Raw genomic sequence first — 21,607 nt, forward strand, 5'->3', positions numbered from 1 at the left:
TAGTGTCCAAATTTAGTGGAATGTTATGCAGAGTGAGCAAAGCGTCTTGCTTTTGGAAGTTACAAGATTTGTGAAATTATTTTAAAAGCTGGTGATCAGAGATGGGATGCCAACTTTTTTCCTGTTTTGTTTTTTTTCCCCCCAAACTAATTTTTCTTTTTTGGGTGGGGGGATTTTTTAAAATTTATTTTTGGCTGCGTTGGGTCTTCATTGCTGCACACGGGCTTTCTCTAGTTGGGGCGAGCGGGGGCTACTCGTTGCGGTGCATGGGGTTTTCATTGTGGTGGCTTCTCGTTGCGGAGCACAGGCTCTAGGCGCGCGGGCTTCAGTAGTTGTGGCTCGCAGGCTCTAGAGCACAGGCTCAGTAGTTGTGGCACACGGGCTTAGCTTCTCTGCAGCATGTGGGATCTTCCCAGACCAGGGCTTGAACCTGTGTCCCCTGCATTGGCAGGTGGATTCTTAGCCACTGCGCCACCAGGGAAGTCCCGAAACTAATTTTTCTAACAAATGTTACATGATGTGGTCATAGTTTTTGGTTGGGTAAAGGAACTTTTAAAAATAACTGCTTGTGGGCTTCCCTGGTGGCGCAGTGGTTGAGAGTCCGCCTGCCGATGCAGGCGACACGGGTTCGTGCCCCGGTCTGGGAAGATCCCACATGCTGCAGAGCGGCTAGGCCCGTGAGCCTTGGCTGCTGAGCCTGCGCGTCCGGAGCCTGTGCTCCGCAATGGGAGAGGCCACAACAGTGAGAGGCCCACGTACTGCAAAAAAACAAAACAAACAAAATAATAACTGCTTGTTTGAGAAGAAATCCTAGGTGCTCCTCATGTGCATGATGGGTGCTACTTCGTGGCAAGCAGGTCGTGTGTTTGAGGAGGCGCTGCTGTGTAGTTGAGTGATTTTATGACCCGGTGGGCAAGGGGCAGGGCTTTGAACTACGTGTGGGAGAGGCCAGGCTGGTGGGGAGGGTGCAAAAGTTGCTTACCTTGCGGTCAGAGCCTGACTGCAGCTCAATCTGGACAAACAAGGCGGGGAGGATGGGTGCTCTTCCGGCCAAGTGCGTGAGGGACTGTTTACTGCAGCTGCTCCTCAGCCGAGAGGGCTTGGAGGAGAGGACTTGATGCCGACTGGTGTTTCCTTAAAAGAGTGGGAGCATTCCTGAGACTGGAAACCCTCTGCCCAAAGTTAGGGAGTTGGAACTTGGTCTCCTGGAGGGATTTCCTGGGGCTGGTGGCCAGAGGCTTGAAATCCAACTTTTATGAGCCTTTTTTCCAAAGGTTCTTTGGATTCCATCTTTAAGGGCCTGTGGAATGTTCAGACCCTTGGAAGGGTCATCTAGGTCTCCCAGTAATTCAGAGGTTTCTTATGATTGAAATGAGACTGCAGCTGCCTTTCTGCCTCCCCCAGATGTTGCTGTTACTGTGCAGTGGTTGCTTCTCACAAGCACCTCTTCCCTTGGCCTGTAATACTTTTGTAATATTAAGACATCACAGAAAGTGTTTTAGCACCTGTGTCTCATCCATAAGTAACTGAACTGAGATGGGAAGGTATGTCTTTCTCCAAATAAGCACCTAAATAAATAGGGTCATTTTCATAAAAGTTTGTACCACCTATGTGAGTGTTCCAGAGATAGGTTTAGACAGATAGTTGACATCTGGTTTCTCTCTGCTATTCTTGAACTGGTTTCAGAGAAACATTTTAGTGGAGTGCCAAGTGAGGCCCTTTTAATAAGGGGTTCAGGTTTCTAAGAATGTTCTTTCCTCGGAGTCCATTTTGTCCGAAGCCAGATTGTTTCTCCAGGTCCCGGGAGAGGACAAGTTTCCACAGCAGGCTTCCAGAAGCCTGGGTTTCCCATCATGACTCAAATGTCTTGTTTCTTCAGGGAGGTCTTAGTGAGCTCGAGGCAGAAAGGGGGAAGTAGTCAGGAGGGGTGTATGTTCGGGTGAGGAAGGAAGGTGTTGAAATTGTTACCTAGCATCCCCTTTCAATTCGTGATTGCTTAGAAGTAGCCTGGTTTTCTCAGTGAAGAAAGTTACTTGGTAGAGATCAAGTCTAGAAGAAGAAACACTTATTCACAGGGGGATTCCCTGGTGGCGCAGTGGTTGAGAGTCCGCCTGCCGATGCAGGGGTCGCGGGTTCTTGCCCCGGTCCAGGAAGATCCCACATGCCGCGGAGCGGCTGGGCCTGTGAGCCATGGCCGCCGAGCCTGCGCATCCAGAACCTGTGCTCCGCAACGGGAGAGGCCACAACAGTGAGAGGCCCGCAGTACCGCAAAAAAAAAACACAAAAGCTGATTCACTTGAGTTTGTTAAAGCCACTCTGGCTTGAGATGCGTTAGAAACAGCGTTTCTTTGCTATGTCATGAGATGGTGCAATGCAGCCTCTAGAGATTCTTGTGCCTGATTTTTTAAACAACCTTATTATAATCTCTTCACGAGTTATGCTTCAGATACACTTTTGCTTCCTCTCAGTCCTCTTCTCAAATTCCAAATGGCTGTTGAGGTCATGCGGGGTCACTAGTACCGTGACAAGTTTCACTCTTTGGAATGGCAACCTCAGTAGGTCCTGAGGGGGCCCAGTGCTGTCTGTGGGGCTACTTGGTCCCGTGGAGGATGGGGTCAGTGGCCTGTATGCAGTTCAGCTGCTGCTTGATGTCTGCACAGTGGGATTTCTCCCCACTGTTCTTGTAGGGAAATTGGGGAGGGAGATGGGTCACGTCCTGAACTTTCTGAAGGATCATCCATACCGAAGTCTGTGGCGCGTGTCACAGATGGCCATCTCCTGGTTCTCCCCACTCTCCCCAGACAGTTTGCCTGGCATGTAGGGTAGTGAACCATCCTAAAAGGTCCCCCTGAAGGGAGGCTGTGTGGACGGCAGGCTGGGCCCCTTGTGCTTCTTTCCAGGAACAGCTGGCCTGGGCCTGGCCACATCTGCCCTTGTTGGTGAGGAGCTTTGCTCTGTCTTTTGCATTTTCTTGGCCAGTCTAACAACATTGAGATGTTTGAGTTACTTTCTCGCTTGGGAGAGATTCACAGGCTTATAAACATCTAGTATCTGAGAGTTTTCCTTTTGCAGTTTTTTGTCATGAAAAAGAGCCAAAATAATGAAAGCTATGTACTTAATTATAGCCTGCTACTAATCTCTTCCCCCATCTGTAACCACACTCTAACTGTAAAATATTAAATATACAAACAGAAACGCACTCCTTTGCAGCGGCAGGCTCTTTGGTTTTCAGTTCAGGCACTTAGAAAAAATCTGTTTCCTGTACCTGTTCTTTCGTTCACTGTGGGAGACAAGGTAAATGGTAATAAAATTACTGGCCTAGAAGCTTATCTTTCCAAACGGGATTGGGAGGGAGGGAGATCAGAGAAGCTTTCCAGGTAGCCCAGAGGTTCTGTAAATAGCACCAAGACTCCTCGGAACTGGTAGAAGTCTCTCACATGCATTATACTCTTGAAATTAAAAATAGGCTCACTAGATTTTTTTAAAGTAATGTATCAAAATATAAATAAAACGGAGGTATTACAGACTAAAAATACATGAAGGGTATGTGATGATTTCCTGCAGATCTGTAAGAGAAAAGCAACCCAATAGAAAACTAAGCAACACATGAACAGGCATTTCACAGGAGAGGAAATATGGCCCCAAAATGGTCAGCCTCATTAGCAATCAAGGAGTTGTAAATCAAGACTACAAAGAAAATACTATTTTACCCCCTCCAAATGGCAAGAAGCCTGACAAACCAGTTGCTGGCAAGTTTGTGGGTCTCTCAACATGTTACAAATGAGACTGAGTACAGCCACTGTGGGAATTAATTTGAAATTAGCATTAACCTGAAAATTGAATGTTCTCACACTCTAGCCCAGCGGTTCACCTCCCAGATATGTACCCAAGAGAAATAACAGCCACGCAGCATGATAATTTTATACATAAAAGACACTTTAGAAATACACATAGATGACAAAAAAGTCACATAGGTCGGGGGGAGGCAGAAGAATTGGGAGGATATTCTAGGTTCCGTTGGGTAGTGAGGTCATGACCAAAGATAAATGGCATAAATGGCTGGAGATGAGGGACAGGAATGATGCTTGTCTGTACCTTGAGAGTTGAGGGTGGCAGACAGCTTTATAGACAGGCTCCAGGGGCTTCTAGAATGTTGTGTACGCTTCTCAAGGTGCATTTTTCTGAAGAAAATCCCTCACTTCCCACTAGCCTTTAAGGGATGTATGACGCCAGAAGATTCTCAGCCTTGGAGTTGTTGAGTTCTTAGAACTGCTGCATTACTACCTAGATATCTTGCTTCTGTAACGTGTACACAACTGACACTCAACTGTGAGCTGAAAAGCCAATTAGCCCTGTTTGGAGTGATGAAAACTTTGAAAATAGACTGGTGATGGTTGTACAACGTGAATAATTAATGCCACTGAATTGCACACAAAAGTGGCTAGAGTGGTAACTTTTGTGTTATATATTTTGTTACAACTTTTTAAAATGTAATATGCCAGCAACCATTGAATTGAAAACAAAAAAATAAACAATAAAAAAAACCCGGGACTTCCCTTGTGGTCCAGTGGTTAAGACTCCACACTTCCAAGGCGCAGGGTGTGTGCAGATTTGATCCCTGGTCAGGGAACTAGGATTCCACATGCCACGAGCACAAAACAAAACCCAAGTGCACTAGCATTTACACAACCGGACACGAAATATCTCATTTGGGTTTTTGGTTTGGTTTTTTTTTTTGGAAAAAAACTGGCCTATAAATGAAATAGAACTTGGAGGAATTTGAGAATTGCCCAAAAGGGGGCAGGATCCTCCTTCCACTCAAGTCCAAAAAGGGTCTTTAGGTTGACAGGCCCCCGTCTTTATAGATGGAAACTGGGCTCAGAGAGGGTGCAAGAGGGCTACTAGGTGCCACTGTAGATGGGCCCTGAGACTTTGCCGGTGGTTGGCGGTCACTTCTCCAGCATCTGCCATCGCTAAGGCTGCAACAGAAGCCAGCATGTAGAACAGAGCGCCATTCCCACTGGACATGTTGGAGCTTCTGTCCGTCTCCGCGGGCAGGAAACCCTGGGCAGGTACATAGTCCAGGTATGGATGGAAACCAACACAGGCTTGTCCCAGTGGGTGAGGAGGAGCCAGGCAGGCCATCCCAGAGAGGACCTGCGCTCAAGGGTGGTGAAAAGACGACAGGCTTTGGAGGCTTTGGAGTCTGGGTTCAAATCCAGCGTAGCCTCTGAGCCTCAGTCAGCTCACCTGTATAAGAAAAGTAAGGTCACCCTCCAAGAGTTGCCGTGGGACTTAAACGTACCACTGCCCCACGTGGGATGAGGGAGGCAGCAGTGATTCTCAGGCTTGGGAGTCAGGTGATGTTGGCTTTAGTTCGGGTGCCACCACTTGCGGGGATGAGGATGACTGCTGATGCTCAGGGCCCACGGGCTCTCCCATAAGCTCCAGTCCCTGCGCCACCCTTCTCCCCCGCGGGGGGGCAGCAGCGGGCGCCCAGCCCTTGCATTTCTCTTTTGGTTGCCGCTGGGCCTCCTGGCGGCACTTCCACTGTCGCCTGGCCGGGTCTGGGAAGCCTGTGGACCCTGGACTGGGGCTGAAAGAAGAACCTTGTCCCAGCAGAGAGGGGCCCAGAGCTGGGGACCCCAGGCTCTGAGATGCCAGACAGGTGGCGGTTGGGGTGACCCCTGTGGGCTTCCTGGTCTCTAGCGGATGGGGCGCTACTAAGAGTTCAGCGGCCTTGGGCAAGTTATTTAATGACCAGTAATGGGAGGCACTGGGGAACACTTGCTGCGTGCGTGCGGGGCACCTGTCTGTAGCGCCATCCTCACCTCTGAGGGAAGGGCCCAGGCACCAGGGCAGCAGGTGGAGAGAGTGGGGGCTGAGCTCTAGCCGCCCTGCCCAAGGCTGGCTCCACGCCTCTGTGAGCCTCATCTGGAAAATGGGTGTGCGGAGGCTCCCAGGCCCGGCAGAGGAGTCATGGTTGTCCTTCCTTCTGTCCTTCAGCTTGGTCCCTTCCTCTGCTGCCAGGGACTGTCCACTCCTCTGTCCATCTGTCTTTGTCTCTGCCCGTTCGTTTGTGATGTCTGCCCTGATATGTCTCTCTGTGCCCATCCACCCACGTCCCATGTTGTGTGTGTGTGTATCTGTGTTTCTCATTCTCTCCCTGCACGTATATCTGTGTGTGTGTATGTTTTCAGTGTGTCTCTCCGTGTCTTCCTACTCTCTCGCTGCCCATGTGCGTCTGTGTGTGCTCCCCCATTTCGTTCCCTTTGTCCCTGTCCCGCAGTGTGTGTCTCTTCCTCTTTGTGAGACATGTGTTTGTGTGTGTGTATTTAGTGTGAATTTTGTGTGTGTTTGTGTGTCCATGTCTTTCTGTTCTCTCTGTGCCTGTTTGTGTGTCTCTCTGTCTCTCTGTCTCTGTCTCTGTTTGTCTCTCTGCCTCTGTCTGTTAAGAGCAGAGCCTGTCCGGCAGAGCAGCGGATGTATGAGGGATGATTCACTGGCTGACAGGAAGCCCGCCGCCTTGCATCCTGCCTGCCAGTGTCTGTGGCATTGGCATCAGATCAGGCAGGTGTGTGGGCTCAGGATGAGGTGGCCGCAGTGAGGAGCCCCCCTCTCTCAGGTAAGCCTTTTCCAGGGGTGCCTGGAGCCTGGCCCCCAAGGCAGGGGTCCTGAGGCTGTCCCCCCGACACCCCACGGGGTTGGGAGTGGCCCTGCTGGCCCAGCAGGAGTGCTTGGCTGCCCGTCGGGTGGGCTGGGAAGAAGCCGGGATGCCCGGCACTCCCTCCCTTGGCCCCAGGCCTGTCCTGGTGCCCCCAGCTAGGAAGCCCTCGCCCCAGGCCCTGTGGCACTAGAGGGGCAGCTGATTCTGGGGCTTTGGCCCCTCTCCCGCCCCGCCTTCCCCAGCCCAGCCTGCACAGCCCTGGGAAGCCCCCCAGGGCGGGTTCCATCACTTTCAGAGTCCGGTGAGAGTCGAGGATAGCAGCTCCCCAGGCCCAGACCTGTGAGCCTTGGTTTCTTCATCTGTAGAACGGGGCTGTAACAACCCTGCCCCAGGGCTGTGGGAGGATGGGAGAGATGCTACAGACAAGCAGAGCCAGGTCCTGCCCCTGGCCGGGAGGAAGAAGCTGTCCCGGCCACCCCGCCCAACCCCCAGGCTGGCCACCAGCTCTCTGCTGGGGGGCTGAGAAACTGTAGGCCCTTGGGTGCTCTTTGTTTTTTAAAAATTTTATTTTATTTATTTTTTTATACAGCAGGTTCTTATTAGTTATCCATTTTATCCACATCAGTGTATACAGGTCAATCCCAATCTCCCAATTCATCCCACCATCACCACCCCCACCGCTTTCCCCCCTTGGTGTCCATACGTTTGTTCTCTACATCTGTGTCTCAATTTCTGCCCTGCAAACCGGTTCATCTGTACTATTTTTCTAGGTTCTGCATATATGCGTTAATATACGATATTTGTTTTTCTCTTTCTGACTTACTTCGCTCTGTATGACAGTCTCTAGATGCATCCACGTCTCTACAAATGACCTGGGGTGCTCTTGGTGCCCTGCTCTGCCTACGGGTGGCCCTGACCTTCACCATCCCCCACCCGTGCCCGGAACAAGGGCTGCCCGGGTCCCTACCCCAGCCGCCTGTGCATTAAGAGCCTCCATTAGAGAACTCTCGGTCAGCCTCATCTGAAGGCCAAGGTTATTTGGGAAAACGGAGCAGAGCCCAGCGGATAAGTCTTTCCAGGAGCCGGACGGGGACCTCTGGGTCCACCCCTACCCCCGCAGCCTGACCTTCGGCCCTGGTGGGCCTCAGTTTCCCCATGTACTACATGAGGGCTGGGAGGCTGAGCAGGAGGGTTGCCAAGGGCCTTTCAGGGTGAGAGGCTGGGTGCAGAGGCTTGCTCAGCCCAGCCCTGAGAGCTTTTCCGCCGTCAGCTTGTTGCAAAACTTGTTCATATGAAAACTGCCCACTTCCCTTTCTGCTATTTTGGCCTGCAGGCCACGGGCTGTGGCGGCCTCCCCTCCCCTCCCCACCCGACTCAGCCCTGCCTGGCCCCTTGGGGCCCTCCTGGGGCTGCCGGGCCTGCCTCCACCAGGGGCCCAGCTCCTCTCCCTCCGCCCTCCCGTACCCCACTTGTTCTCAAGCCTGGTTGGGAAAGCAAGGAGAGAGGACAGATGGATTCAGTCTGGGGGGCAGCCACAGAGTTTTCCCCAAATGAGCCTTTCTTTTAAAAAATATTGTGTGATTCTTAAAAATGTAATATAAGAAAGGATTTACGTAAAGGAGTGTAGGTCTTGGAGTCAGCCTGCCCTGGGTATAGATCTTGGTTCTGTGACTGGTCTGCTGTGTGACCTTGGGGAGAATACTCACCTCTCTGGGCCTCCCTCTCCTCCCTTGGAAGAAAGGAGCTGGCATCTCCAAGGTGATGCTACCTGCGTCTGTGACAACCGAAGGGCTGGGACAACAGCGCTGCTCTCCTTCAGATCCCAGCCCCTCCCAGGGTCCCACCACGACTCCCTGCATGGTGCAGTAGAGCGGGGGCTCAGGCCTGCATGTCTGGGGGACCCGACAAGGAGGGCTTCAGGTAGGGTTGACCCACACTGCTCAGTGCAGGCCATCCAGCCAGCTCTGGCCCCGACAGGAGGCGGCTGTCTCTTCCCATCCCACAGGGACCGTGATGATGGCAAGTCACGGTGGTCACAGCCAACCGTGCCCCACCGTCCGGCACTAGCACCTTACAGGTGTCCTCTCAGTGCTGGGCCTCAGATGACAAACCTGAGTGTTGAGTGTCATTCTTTCTCTCATTTAACAGAGGGGTGACCGAAGGCCGGTGACACTGGGATTCAGCAGCTGGGGCAGAATTTGTGTTCTCATGTTCCCCTCCCTTCCCTCACCCAGTGCCAGGCAGGTGGAGATGGACCAGGGCTGGGGGCATCCGAGCGTGCTGCTCATTCCAAAACAGCAGGGCCAGGAAGCAAGAGGGCTTTCTGATGGTTGGGGTCCTCTGGGAGGGAGGGCAGCAGAGGTCAGCAGCCCAGGTCCCAGGGCCTTGAATGCCAAGCTGAGAGTGTGGACTTGCTCCTGGGGTCTTAAGCAGACCCCGGCGGTGACCAGTGCTGGACCCTTGTCCCAGGGGGGAACCCTCCCATGTGTCTGTGCCTGAACTTCCTCTGGGGCAGAAAGAGTCTCTGTTTTGACCAAAGGACAAAGATGTCAAGGGTGGGAGCTCAAGGGACCTGTCTAAACCAGCCAACTGGAAATAAGATCCTCAGCAAGTTTCTCTTCCGGAAGCCCCAACTGTGATCCAGGCTGGACGTGTTTGTCCTCCCAACGACTCTTTGAGGAAGGGCCTGGGTTGATCCCAGTCTTATAGATGAGAAAACTGAGGCCAAGAGACCCTGAGGCACAGGCAGGCTTCCCCGATTCAAGGCCAGGTGCTCCCAACCTCACCAGCCTGAGATGGACTTGGGCCTTGGCTGGAGGCCCGGCAGGGAGGCAGCCCCGGGGCAGAACGAGGTGGGGGGGAGGGAGGAGGTTATGCGGCCTGGGAGGGCAGTGCCCAGGCTCGTAGATCCCCTCAGACAGCCTCCTGGGGTGACCAGGCCATCCTCTCTCCTCATGTGGAGGCCGCCGGGTCATGAGGTTTGGGAATGGTCATGTTTCCGCTGACTCACTTGGAGTTTGGGGGAAGGAGAGGTGACTTCTTCATGACGGGCCCCTGACCGGGGCTCGGCCCTGCACAGAGATTCCTTGTCATATTTGCCACAGGGATTCAGGAAGCTCAGAGTGGTGAGGGGGACGGCTGGGTACAGTGCAGCCCTCTGGGGAGCCCGGAGCAGGAGGCGGGCAGCACAAAGCTCAGGTCTCCCCAAGCCTTGCCCTCCCCAGCTGGGAAGCAGGGAGAAGCCTCCTCCCAGGTGGCCGAGGCAGGAGGAACAGGTGTTCACGGAGGGGACACTCAGTAGCGTGGGCTCCACGTGCCCACCACGGGGTACCGCCCCCTCAGGACCCCCGGCTGCCCTCAGCTCTGTCACTGGCATTTGCAAGGGGGGGCTGAGTCTCTTTATAGTCGTAACGATTCTCCTTAGAGAGCCCCTCAAGTGGGCTGTACTCACCAGGCCCTCCTGTGTGGGTGCCTGTGGCTTTGCTGAGGCCTGGCAGTCACAGCGGGGCCCCGAGGCTGGGACCGGCCACTGACCAAGAAGCAGCCTTTTAGCCCCACCTCCCAGCACATCCCACCACCAGCCACCAAGGTCCATCTGCCCAGGCGCCCTTCTTCCCCTCCTGGTCTCAGGCCCACCTCCTCCAGGAAGCCTTCCTGACCTCCCTCCTTCCGGCACCCAGGGCAGGAGGAATCTGGGCAGATGGGTGTTTTAGGAATGGGAATCCCACCCCCAGCTTCCCCAGAGGCCATGGGTAGGAGCGGAGAACCACCCAAGGGTCGATGGGGGCTGCCAGGGGCTCCCAGGCAGAAGGGGCCATGGACTCTGAGGTGGGGGAATAAAGCTGAGTTGGCAGGAGGCAACAGGATGCAGTGGGCGGAGCCAGCGTTAGGGTCTGGAGGCTGGAGTTCAAATCCTGTTTTTCCCCTTAGCAACTGTGGGATCTCTGGCTTCCGTTTTTCTGTTTGTGAAATGGCTCGAGCCTCTCCCTCAAAGGGCAGTTGGGAGGACTAAGCGAAGACGTGTGTGGGAGTGTGCAAATACATGTGGTGCTGTCTGGCAGGTCTCCAGAACCTTCCAGCACTTACCAAGAGTTGATGATGGCCCTGGGAGCCCGGGGTGCGGGTCGGGGGTCAGATGGGGGAACAGGGCTGGTTCTGTCGCCCCCTGGTCCCAGAGCAGGGAGGGGAGGTGATGCTGGGCTCAGCTGTGGGGTTGGCAGGGGACAGTGGGGGCCAGAAACCTGGGGTTCCTGGAGGGGGCGGCCCTGCAGCCTCCACCCCGGCTCACAGTGCCCCCACGTCGCAGCCCTGCAGGAAGAGTGGCCAGGAGTGGACATGAGCGCGGGCACGGAGCTGCTGTGGCCGGGGGCGGCCCTACTGCTGCTGCTGCTGTGGGCGGCGGCCGGCCTGTGTGTGCGCTGCTCCCGCCCAGGTAAAGGCTGGGATCATGGGTGCGAGGGAGGGGCGGGCGGTGTACCCAGCGAGCCACTCAGGCCCAGACCTGGCTGCAGTCGGAAAGGGCAGTCAGATAAGCCTCAGGAGGCAGAAGTGAACCCCGGGGGCCTGGGTTTCTCCTCTGAAGACAATGGGTCTGGCTCACTGGGGGCTTCGGTTCTGCTGTGTCAAGGGCATGTGTCTGGGGCCGATGGACTGCACTGGACAAGCGTGGGGAGGGGGGCTGGGCTGCCTGCGTCCGCCTTCTCCATGCTCCGTGTTCCTAAATAAATGGTGAGCAACCCCCGCCAGTGTCAGGTGGCCCCCTGTGATTGGTGGCTTAGCCCGCACGTCCGGTCTGAGGCCTGCACAGGGCACAGGGGAGACAAGATGGTTGGGCCTCAGATCTCAGTTCCCACCCGGCCCCAGGACGCTTGCTAATCTGGTCCTGTTCTTGCAGGTGCGAAGAGGTCCGAGAAAATCTATGAGCAGAGGAGCCTGTGAGTGTCTCAGTGTCCCCAGCCCGGTGACGCTGTGTGCCCTGGGCGTGGGTGTCCATGTGGGCATCCCCTCGGGCACCGCCACACCCCACCCCTAACCCTTCACTCATACCTCCTCCATGCCGGGCTCTAGTGGGTTCTAAGCAGTTAGGGGAGGTGAGGGGATGCCCAGGGGCTGTCCAGACCCGGCCCTTGATGGGGAGGGCTGGGGATGCCACAGGAGGGGAGGAAGGGATGCCACACTCCAGCTAGCCCAGGAGCATCTCCAGAAATCCCCATGGTGACCCCAGCCCTGGGGAGCGCACTGTGCCGGTGCTGGAGGTCGACAGAGGAATCCCACCCTCCCGGGGCAGTGGAGGGGACAGAGACCGGGCGCTGTGTCTGAGTCTCCCCTGGAAAACACTAAAGGACCTCTGGGGAGGATATGGGTGTGAAATTTGGGGGACCAGGGAAGGCCTCCTGGAGGAGGCGAGAGGGATTTTAAGAGAGAAAGAAGGCGAAAGGGGACATCCAGAGAGAGAGGGAATGGTGTGGGCATTTGCCGATGTCGGGCCGGGGTGGACACTGTCTTGGGGATGAGGTGGTTGCTGTGAGTGTGTCTTGAGAGAGATCAGCTGAATGCGGAGGAAGAAGAGTCTTGACTGTGGAGAGAGGCCTTGGCCTTTGTCCTAAGGGCCAAAGGGAGCCACGGGAGAGCTGGAAGCAGGGCAGTGGGGGTGAGATGAAACGGGGCCACTGACCCCAGGCAGAGTTGCAGGACCTGGGCAGGAGGGAGTTCCAGGCACCTTGGGGACAGGCTGGCCGTTCTGTGAGCCCTGGGAGGGTCAGCAGTGCTGGGCGCTGTGGATCGGGGGGCGACCCAAGAACAACTCGAGGCAGGAGAGCAGCAGCCAGTGGTGTCCTTACAGTGCCTGGTGGAGGGCTCTGAGACCTGCGTGCACACACGTGCACGGGCCTGCACGCCCACTTGCACCCACAGGCTCCCCCAGCACTCGCTCATGCGTGCACTTCTCACACTCATGGCACTTGCTTGCACGCCTGGGCAAGCACTCACATACAAACTCACACACACACCCTCTCTCATTTCCTTTTGCAACTGAAAAACCACAGTGAGATTTGAAAATAGAATTTTCCCATCCATGCCTACTCCTGGGGCCAGGGCTGGACCTTCCCAGGCTTTTGGGGCCACTTGGTCCTCTGGCTCGCCAGCCCATAACCTCCACCAGGGCTGGGCTGGGCTCCCCTAGTGCCCACCCACACCCCTGCCCCAGGGCAAGTTCCTCAGTATCTTCCCTCTACCCTCCTCCCTTAGTCCCTGCCCACTCCAGGCCTCTGATTAATCTTAGAACTGAAGATAGTCAGAGGCGCAAGTTAAACCTCCTCACGTGGGAGGTGGGAAAACTAGGCCTAAGTGGGAGGAGGTGGGAGGGGAGACTTGGGCTCTCCCCACCTCACTTGGGTTCAGTTCTATCAGCCCGTGTGTGCCAGGCCCAGCTCCTGCATCATTTCCTCTGGGAAGCCATGCCTGACTCTCTTCTGTGGATTTAGGGCATCATTCCTAAATCAGATCACTCTGACCCCCAGCCCCCAAGGCTGGAAGGCTGGGGCATGTCACCATTCTGGTCCAGGGGAGGAACCCAAAATGGTTTAATGATTAGCTAATCTGATCCACTATCCTTAGCAGTGGCTTTCATTCCCAAGGTCATTTCATGGTCCAAAGTGGCAGCTAGAGCTCCAGCCCTCATCTCTGCCTTCCAGGCAGTAGTAAGAATGAAGGAGAAGGACAGAAATGGGGCATCCCAGTTAGCAGTGCCTCCTTAAAGGAGTTTTCCTGAAAGCCCAACAACCTTGGCTTTGCATTTCATTAACCAGAATTATATGGTCACACATAAATGCAAGGGAGGCTGGGAAATATAGCCTTTTTAAAAAAATTGAGGTAACACTAGTTTATAACATTATATAAGTTTCATGTGTACGACATTATATTTCTACTTCTGTATACCCTACATCGAGCTCACCAACAAAAATTTAGTTTCAATCTATCATCATGCAGTTGATCCCCTTTACCCATTTTGCTCTCCCCCACCCCTGGTAACCACAGATAACCACTATTCTGTTCTCTGTATCTATGTGTTTGTTTTTGTTTGGTTTGTTCATTTATTTTGGGTTTTTTGTTTGTTTTTTATATTCCACATATGAATGAAATCATACAGAATTTTTCTTTCTCTGTTTGACTTATTTTACTTAGCATAATTCCCTCAAGGTCCATCCATGTTGTCACAAATGGCAAGGTTTCATCTTTTTTATGGCTGAATAGTATTCCAGTGTGTATATATACCACATCCTCTTTATCCATTCATCTGTTGATGGGCACTTAGGTGGTTTCCATGTCTTGGCTATTGTAAATAGTGCTGCAATGAACCTACGGGTGCATATATCTTTTCAAATTAGTTATTTTGTATTCTTTAGATAAATACCCAGAAGTGGGATTGCTGGCTCATATGGTAGCTCTATTCTTAGTTTTTTGAGGAATCTCTCTCTATACTGTGTTTATAGTGGCTGCACCAATTTACATTCCCCTCAACAGTGCCCAAGGGTTTCCTTTTCTCCACATCCTCGCCAACCCTTGTTACTTCTTGTCTTTTTGATAATAGTCATTCTAACAGGTGTGAGGTGTTACTTCAACATGGTTTTGATTTGCATTTATTTCCCTCATAATTAGTGATGTTGAACAGCTTTTCATGTGTCTGTTGGCCATCTGTTTGTCTTCTTTGGAAAAGTGTCTATTCAGTTCCTCTGCCCATTTTTTAATCAGGTTGTTTTTTTGTTGTTGAGTTGAGTTAATTATGTATTATATTATAAGGGATATTAACCCTGTATTGGATATATCATTTGCAAATACCTTCTCCCAATCGGTAGGTTGTCTTTTTGTTTTGTCGATGATTTCCTTTGTTGAGCAGAAGGTTTCTAGTTTGATGTAGTCCCATTTATTGGGAAATACAGTCCTTTGGATGGGCATGTGGCTGTCTAAATAAAAATCAGGGTTCTGTTTCAAAGAAAGAAGGTGATGGTTAGATACCTGGCTGTGTCTGCTAAGCCTTGAAGTTGCCTCATCAGTTACTGGGGAGTAAATGGCGTGTGTGAACAACTCAAGAGGACCTCGCTCTGTTAGGAATGTTAAACCCGCCTGGGATGGTAGGTGTTGGGAGCCGCCTCTTTGTTGCTCCTGGCTGGTCACTGCCAGGTCCCTGAGCAGCTGCCCCAGCCCTGCCCACAGACTCTTCTGGGCATCTCCGGGGGTCCTGGGGAGGCTCTGTGGGGGCATATGTCTGGCTGGCAGCTGGCTCCAGCCCAGGGCCATGTGAGAAGTGTGGGCACGCGGTGGGCAGGCAGGGAAGCACTCTAGAGAAGGGGTACATCAGGAAGCCCTGGATCTGAGTCCTGGGGGGCTGGCAGCCCCTCCTCACTCTCGCCCTGGTCTGTCCCTCCCTGTCCGTCTGTCCTGCCCCTCTGTCCCTGGGGCTGTGGGAGGCCAGGCCCTGGCTCAGCGCAGCTTCATGTGTTTCCAGGCAAGAAAATCAGCAGAACTTTGCAGTGGCCCGGACCTATACCTGTGAGTCCCCAGACAGAAGGGTCCAGGGCTGGGCTCGGGATTGGGAGTGTCCACATCAAAGTCCCTTTCGTCCCCATTGTTCTGAGGCTGTGGCCAGGCCTGATCTAGTGGGGTGATGGGGCTGTGCTGGCCAGCTGGCCTGGGGGCCCAGCCAACACCCCGTCAACCTTTGCAGTGGTCAGGGAGGCCTGGCCAGGGCCCCTGGTGGACACGGCCTCCAACGCGGCATCAGCAAGGTAGGAAGGAGCTCCTATCCCAGCCCCACGGGAGGCGATGAGGTGGGCCCCGGGGTCCCCACCTGGCTGAGCCCAGGCCAAGACCTTGCTCCTTCCTCGGACCTCAGAGCCCCAGTTCTGATTCTGAGGGCCCTACCGGGGGGCTGTGGGACTGTGGCCTCCAGACCCCCAGGAAACCCGGGGCCTTCTCCCAGCCCCTCCTCAGCCCCTGCCCCACTCCCGTGCAGGAAGGACAAGCTGCTGCAGTTCTCCCCCAGCCTCGAGGGTGAGTGCCCTGGGACACAGGGTTGGGGGCAGGGGCGAGGTGGGACCGAGACAGGTGAGTACCTGGTGGGACAGGTACTGAGCAGGAGGCCTTCCCAGAGGAGAGACGCTGTGAGCTGGGCTGGGAGGCCTGACGGGGCTGGCCCAGCAGCGAGAGGGGACGGAGAGCAGGTGTGAGTGTGTGAAGATTGGAAACACCTAGGTTTCTTCCGGTGGTCACAGCTGGGAGGGGGCGGGGCCTGGGGAACCAGCATTGAGCCAACGGGCCTGGCCTTTCTTCCAGATTCTTCATCCTCCAGGTACCAGAACTTCAGCAAAGGTAGGTGGGCTCCGCGGAGGAGGGGGCCGCAGTGGGGCATACAGCCCGCGCTCAGGCCTGATTCTTGCCTCCTCCTGCAGGAAGTAGATGCAGATCAGATGCAGCCTACATGTGAGCGGGCTTCTCCGGGCCCTGGCCACCCCCTCGCCCCACGGCCCGCCCTGCCTGCCCTGCCCGCAGCCTCCTTACGTGAGAAAGCCCTCCTGCCCTGGAACCCGCTGGCCCAGGCAGGCTCTCCATAGCACTGTTTCCCTCATGACCGTAGCTTTGCGGGGGCTGAGGACAGGGACAGGAAGGAGCCCTGCTCTGTTTGGGGGTGTGGGAGGCCATCGGGGGACCTCATCCTGCACCACCCAGTCAAAGACGAGTTCCACCGACCCTCAGATAGGAAGGGCCCCCAGGACGTCTCCTCATCTCACAGTTGGGCAAACTGAGGCCCAGGGCAGGAGGTAACTTGCATAAGGCCACACGGTGAGGTGGCTGGAGCCAGGGCGGCTCAGGGGTGCAGGGAAGCAGGGTGGGAGGATCGGGGGAGACGTTGGCAGGGCCCCCGCAGGCTCCAGGGGCAGTGACGGCCGGAGCAGCCCTGGCCTCGCTGCCCGCTCATGAAGCTCCTGGCCCGACCATGGGCCTGCCCAGCAGTTGGTGCTGTGTCTATGTTTTCTTGCCAGACACCCCTTCGCCACGGACTATTTCGATTATGGGCAGTTCCAGAAGCCCCCGGAAGGTGAGGCAAAGGTCGATGAAGGCGAGAGGGAGGAGGTGGCCTGGGAGCGCAGCTTCAGAAGTCACACCCCTGGGGCGGGGCCAGAGGTGGAGGTTTAGGTGGCTGGAGGAGGCTGGGTGGGGGGACCTGGGGGAGGCTGGCCCTGTGCGCAGGAGCCAAGGTGCAGAGGAGGGAAGGGATGGGCGGGAAGAAGGGGTAGGGGGGCCAGAAGGGGAGCTGAGGGCAGGAGCAGGGGGCAGGCTGGTCCCCTTGTCATCCAGGTCCCTCTCAAGGCTGGGCACACAGGGGACCTTGAAGGAAGGCCCTGGACCGGTCAGCCTTGTTGACAAACGCTGAGCCCTGCAGGCTCCGAGGATGCTGGCACCCTTTGTTAAGAGCAAAGGTGCTCCTAACACCTTTCCTCTACAGAAACTGAGAACTGAGGGTGGGCAGTGCCTGCTGAGAGGTGCACAGGGCTGGGCTCCTGCCGGGGCCGGGCTGGGATGAGAGGGGGTGTCCTTTTCTCCCCACTGCATTTCTAAACTGGGGAGAGGCCCTCACTTCTCAGAGCCTCTTCGACACAGATGGACGCAGGGTGGGGTGGTGTTTAGAGCTCAGCTTCCCCGTTGGGGGGTGGGGGGGAATGCCGGGGTACCAGGCTCTGATATGCCACAATCAGCCTAGGCCCCGGACAAAGGATCCTCAGCCCACCCCACTGCCTGAAGGGTTAGGCAGTTTCCTGTCTTCTGGGCCCCCAGCGGCTCTCCCTGCCCCTCTTTGCCCCATAGAGATGGGCCTCCCTTCTCTGACTGTCCCTCGTGGGCCTGATTGAAGCCCCACCCCCGAATCTCCCCTCCCCAGGGCATTCAGGGGAAGACAGAGAAGGAGCCCAGGGTGGAGGCTGCTGGAGCCAGGCCAGCGCCCCTTAAGAAGCTTGTCCAGGAGAATGCTCGAGGCCCCGGGGAACCCAGAGGGCTGGGGGCTTGATGAGACACAGGGAGAGAGGAAGGGCCAGGCCTGTCGGGCAGGGACCACCAGCATCCTGTGCCCTCTCCTCTCTCCCTGGCAGATGATGATGACACCAATTCCTATGAGAACGTGCTCATCTGTGAGCCAAAGAAAACCGAATCAGGTGAGGCTGCCCTCCCCGGAGCAGGGCAGGAAGGCGGGCCTCCTAGGCCAGGCCCGCCTGCCCCGCTGAGCTCTGAAGTCCCCCGCGGCACGGTTCACCATTATCAGACCCTGTGTCCCGGGAGGAGTCTCCATCAGTCCTGGGCTCTCCCTCCCTCCCTCGAGGGGGCTGCCCAGCACGAGGACGCAGGCTGCCCCTCTGGAGGGGTGGACGTGGCACATCTCTGGCCTAAGGACTGGCCATGGTGGCTGACCCTCTGCCAGCCCCTCTCCCGGTGTTCTCCCTGCAGGGGACGAGGGGTCTGAGGATTATCAGAACTCGGCGTACATCCAGCAGTGGCGGGAGTCCAGGAGAGTCGTGGGTATGCGGCCGGGGCCCCGGTGCTCCCAAATGGTCACCTTCAGCGGACTCAGAGGGGCCAGGCCTGGGACAGACAGTCGAGGGGAGGGGGAGAGAGGGGAGCTTAGGGGATCTGGCCTGGGAGGGCAAGGCCGGGTGGGCTCCCCTACGGCCAGTCCAGCTGATTCCACAGAGAAGCTTCTCGCACATCAGCGGCTGCAGAGGCTCGAACTGTGCCAGGATCCCCCCTCAGCAGCACCATGGCCTCCTGAGGTTGGTCCTCCTGGCCGGCTGCCCATCCAGCTGCACGGACAGCATGGCACTCGCCCTACTCCTGGGCAGGACACACCTCTGGCAAATCCCAGAGAGGACGGGACAGACACACCATCCAGTGTAGCCTTTCCTGCGGGCTGTGTGGTGGTGGGAACAGGGCTGGGCATGTGCGTGTGAACCCTCTGACCATCTGCCTGCGGGTCGCAGAGCCGGTCCGGAGGGAAGCACCTCCCTCCCCAGTAGGAAGTCCAGATGAGGACGGCGGGGAGCCCGATTATGTGAACGGGGAAGTGGCAGCCACCAAAGCCTAGAGAAGCCCTGGAGGAAGGTACGGTCCAGGGTGGGGGGCCGCACAGGGCTAAGGGGCTGCACTCCAAGGGAGAAGCAGAGAGCTGGGGCTGGAGGAGCCACAGCAGGGACCGTGGGGCAGCACCCATGGATGCTGAAACGGGGTGGCTCCTCGGGGCACTGGGACGCCGCCCTGGGTGCTGGGCCTCCCGAGCAGTCCCTGCCTACCCCCCACTCCTGTGGCTGGTGTGGGGAGGTGACAGATCCACGGCGGACACCAGGTCTCAGGCCCAGGGGGTGTCAGGCAGGGCAGGCTGGTGAGTCATGGGATGAGAAGGTGGGCTCTGGGTGGGCCTCTGCAACCTTGGGCGAGAGACTTAAGCTCCCTCGACCCATTTCCTCGCTTGCAACCTGGAGCTACTGGGACCTGTGTCTTAGACAACACACACAAGGCACTGCACGGAAAGCAGGACCAGTTGGACTCAGGGACGGGGCGGGATCGGGAGGAAATGGTGCCAAGCGCTCACACACACCATCTCTTGGCGCCCCCAAGGCTCAGAGCGGACAAGCCACCTGCCCAAGGTCCCACTTAGAGTGAGTAGAGGAGGGAACGGTCCCCCAGGTGCTCGGATGTTGGAGCCCAGGCCCTGCCTCACGGGGAGCAGGTCAACCCGAGGGCCCCGGAAGGCTGCCCAAAGTCCCGATCTGGGGGACACGGGCAGTCCTCTCAGTGGGCGGCCGGCCTGGGCCGATTGAGAACCAGCAGCAGGATCAGTGGCAGCAGTTGAAGCCCAACGGGCAGAGCCCAGGGTTCATTCATTCACCCAGTACCGAGAGGGCCCCTGCCAGGGGCAAGTCCTGCCTTGGGGGCTGGGGACACGGCATGAACAGAAGACACACAATCCCTGTCCGCTTAGAACTTCCGTCCTGGTGGGAGAGAGAAAACAGATAACCAGCTGGAAGAGAAGAGGAGAGAAATGCAGCACGTTAGGATTGCAGGGGTGGGAAGGGGCGGGGAGCAACGTGGGGCGGGGAGAGGCGGTGCCGTGATTCAAGCCGGGAGGCAGCGCAACCTTTCTGAGCTCCCCTCCTCGCCCCTCGGGGGACGGGAAGGACACCCAGGCAGAGGGACTGGCAAAGACCCCCAGCAGGAATCTGCGTCTGACGACGTGTGGGCAGAATGATGGGGGAGCGTCGGCAGAGGTGGAGGGCTGCGGTGGGAGGCGTGCAGGGCCAGCACCTGGGTTTTCCTGAGATGGGGCAGGGGAAGGTCTGGAACAGAAGAATGACTTGTTTCTGAAGGCTCGCGGGCCGCCGCGTAGAGACATGAATACAAGGGACGCGGTGGAGGCAGGGAGACCGGTGCGCTCAGGCAGGAATCCAGCGAGTGTTTGCGGAGCGATGGGGCTCACTGATGCGCGGCGTGTCGGCTGCCCAGTAGAGCGAGGACTTGAGGAGGCCTGCAGGGGTTTGCCTGAGCAATGAGAAGGCGTCGCTGCCAGCAACTGAGATCAGGGAGGCTACAGGCAGGGCGGGTTTTGTGGGCAAGGCCGGTTTATTTCTGGGCCTGTTTAGTTGGAGATGCCGTGCAGGAGGATGTATGAAATGGGCAGTTAGAGATCTGCGCCTGGATTCAGGGAGAGGCAGGAGTGGAGAGGCTGTGCAGGTTCTTCAGACGAAAGAAACTAAGAGTATGTTGTACGCTGACAAACGATACTGGAGGTTCGAGTCTAGGTCGGCTACGGCTGGCTGGAATTTACACCCGGGACCCCACACACAGAACGGACTGAACTCCACAGGCTGGGGCCCACAGCAGCTCGACAAGACTGCAGAGGCCCAATCCCTATATTCTAGCAGGTGGAAGGGCCGCCAGGCAAGGGGGAAGGCAGAGTGGAGTTAGGGCCCGGTATCCCTGTCAGGTCCTTTCTGGGTTCGAGGGGAGAGGACGCAGCTTAATGGTACTGGTCCCAGGACACGTGCAGCAGAAAGCTGCCAGCTACTGTGCAGAGGGTGTTCCTGCACCCAAGGCATGTCAGAGTAACTCGGGCCTCAGCCAGAACCGAGCAGTCAGGATTTCAAACAAAAAGCAGACGCTCCTGGAATAAGAAACATGCTTAAGGCTGCTTGACGGCGGGTTCTCTGCTCACTGGACACCGACCATCACTGTGCATCCTCCTCGACCCGTGCTGGCTGCTCCGGGGCTGAGGGGACAAAGCGTCAGGCCAGGCAAACCTTTTCCTCTTTAACAAATATTTTTCCTTTTCATTGCAGGAGCCAGGGAACCATATACTGCCTCCCCAGAGCTGCTCAACTTCTAGACCCCCTACAGCTACTCCTGGGAGGGGCACCAATGCACCCTGAGGACCAGCCAGCTGGCCACGGGGTACCCAGCCCGGGAAAGGACAGTTACGCATGGAGCCGCCCTCTGACCGGCTCCCACGGGCAAGGCAGGAGCCTGGGGCCGAGGGCAGCTCCCGCTGTGGTCAGATGCCCAGGACTCAGGGCAGTCTCATCCCCTTAACCACATTTAAAACATCATACTACATGGGTGTTCGTGTCCTTTTTTGCTTTGGATTTTGATCCCAAATTGCTTACTAATGTTGGTTGCTGGGATTTTTGTGTGTGATGGATAAGCTTGTACAGTTAATTTATATAGGTGGAGTTGTATTTAATATTCTGCGTTTCAGAGTAGAGGTTGTATCTATCTTGTCTCCTGTAAGCATTACATGTACTTAACTTCAGCAGAGTTAGAGGGAGCCCTGGCGCTCCTTTCTTTGGGCCTCCGTTGACTGAATCAGAGATGAGGCCACGGCCACCTTCATGACCCTTCAGCAGG

At 56.1% G+C, this 21,607-nt stretch overlaps 1 protein-coding gene across 2 annotated transcripts; it reads left to right on the forward strand.

Moving 5' to 3' along the window:
- The first annotated feature begins 6,473 nt into the window (after window positions 1-6,473).
- Window positions 6,474-21,314, forward strand: LAT2 (linker for activation of T cells family member 2). Of its 2 annotated transcripts, XM_082645102.1 has the most exons (13): window positions 6,474-6,625; window positions 10,974-11,099; window positions 11,562-11,601; window positions 15,171-15,214; window positions 15,390-15,450; window positions 15,678-15,715; window positions 15,998-16,033; window positions 16,114-16,144; window positions 16,705-16,760; window positions 17,809-17,871; window positions 18,161-18,232; window positions 18,691-18,811; window positions 21,043-21,314. In XM_082645102.1, the coding sequence occupies exons 2-12, from the start codon at window positions 11,003-11,005 to the stop codon at window positions 18,792-18,794; spliced, it is 642 nt and encodes a 213-aa protein (XP_082501228.1). In that variant the 5' UTR covers window positions 6,474-6,625; window positions 10,974-11,002; the 3' UTR covers window positions 18,795-18,811; window positions 21,043-21,314. The 2 variants fall into 2 exon arrangements, with proteins under 2 accessions (XP_082501228.1, XP_082501227.1); XM_082645101.1 differs by lacking the exons at window positions 6,474-6,625; window positions 10,974-11,099; window positions 11,562-11,601; ... (1 more) ...; window positions 15,390-15,450; window positions 15,678-15,715 and having other exon boundaries at window positions 15,722-16,033; window positions 16,114-16,482.
- Window positions 21,315-21,607: the final 293 nt, after the last annotated feature.

Source organism: Mesoplodon mirus, assembly GCF_964341445.2.
Source record: "Mesoplodon mirus genome assembly, chromosome: 15".
In the NCBI taxonomy this organism is placed as follows: Eukaryota; Metazoa; Chordata; class Mammalia; order Artiodactyla; family Ziphiidae; genus Mesoplodon; species Mesoplodon mirus.

Coding starts and splice junctions, on each gene's coding strand:
- LAT2 (XM_082645101.1), top strand. CDS start 16,121: ATGCAGATCAGATGCAGCCTACATGTGAGCGGGCTTCTCCGGGCCCTG. Junction 16,483..16,704: donor ACTGAGGCCCAGGGCAGGAG/GTAACTTGCATA, acceptor TTTTCTTGCCAG/ACACCCCTTCGCCACGGACT. Junction 17,872..18,160: donor GCCAAAGAAAACCGAATCAG/GTGAGGCTGCCC, acceptor TTCTCCCTGCAG/GGGACGAGGGGTCTGAGGAT.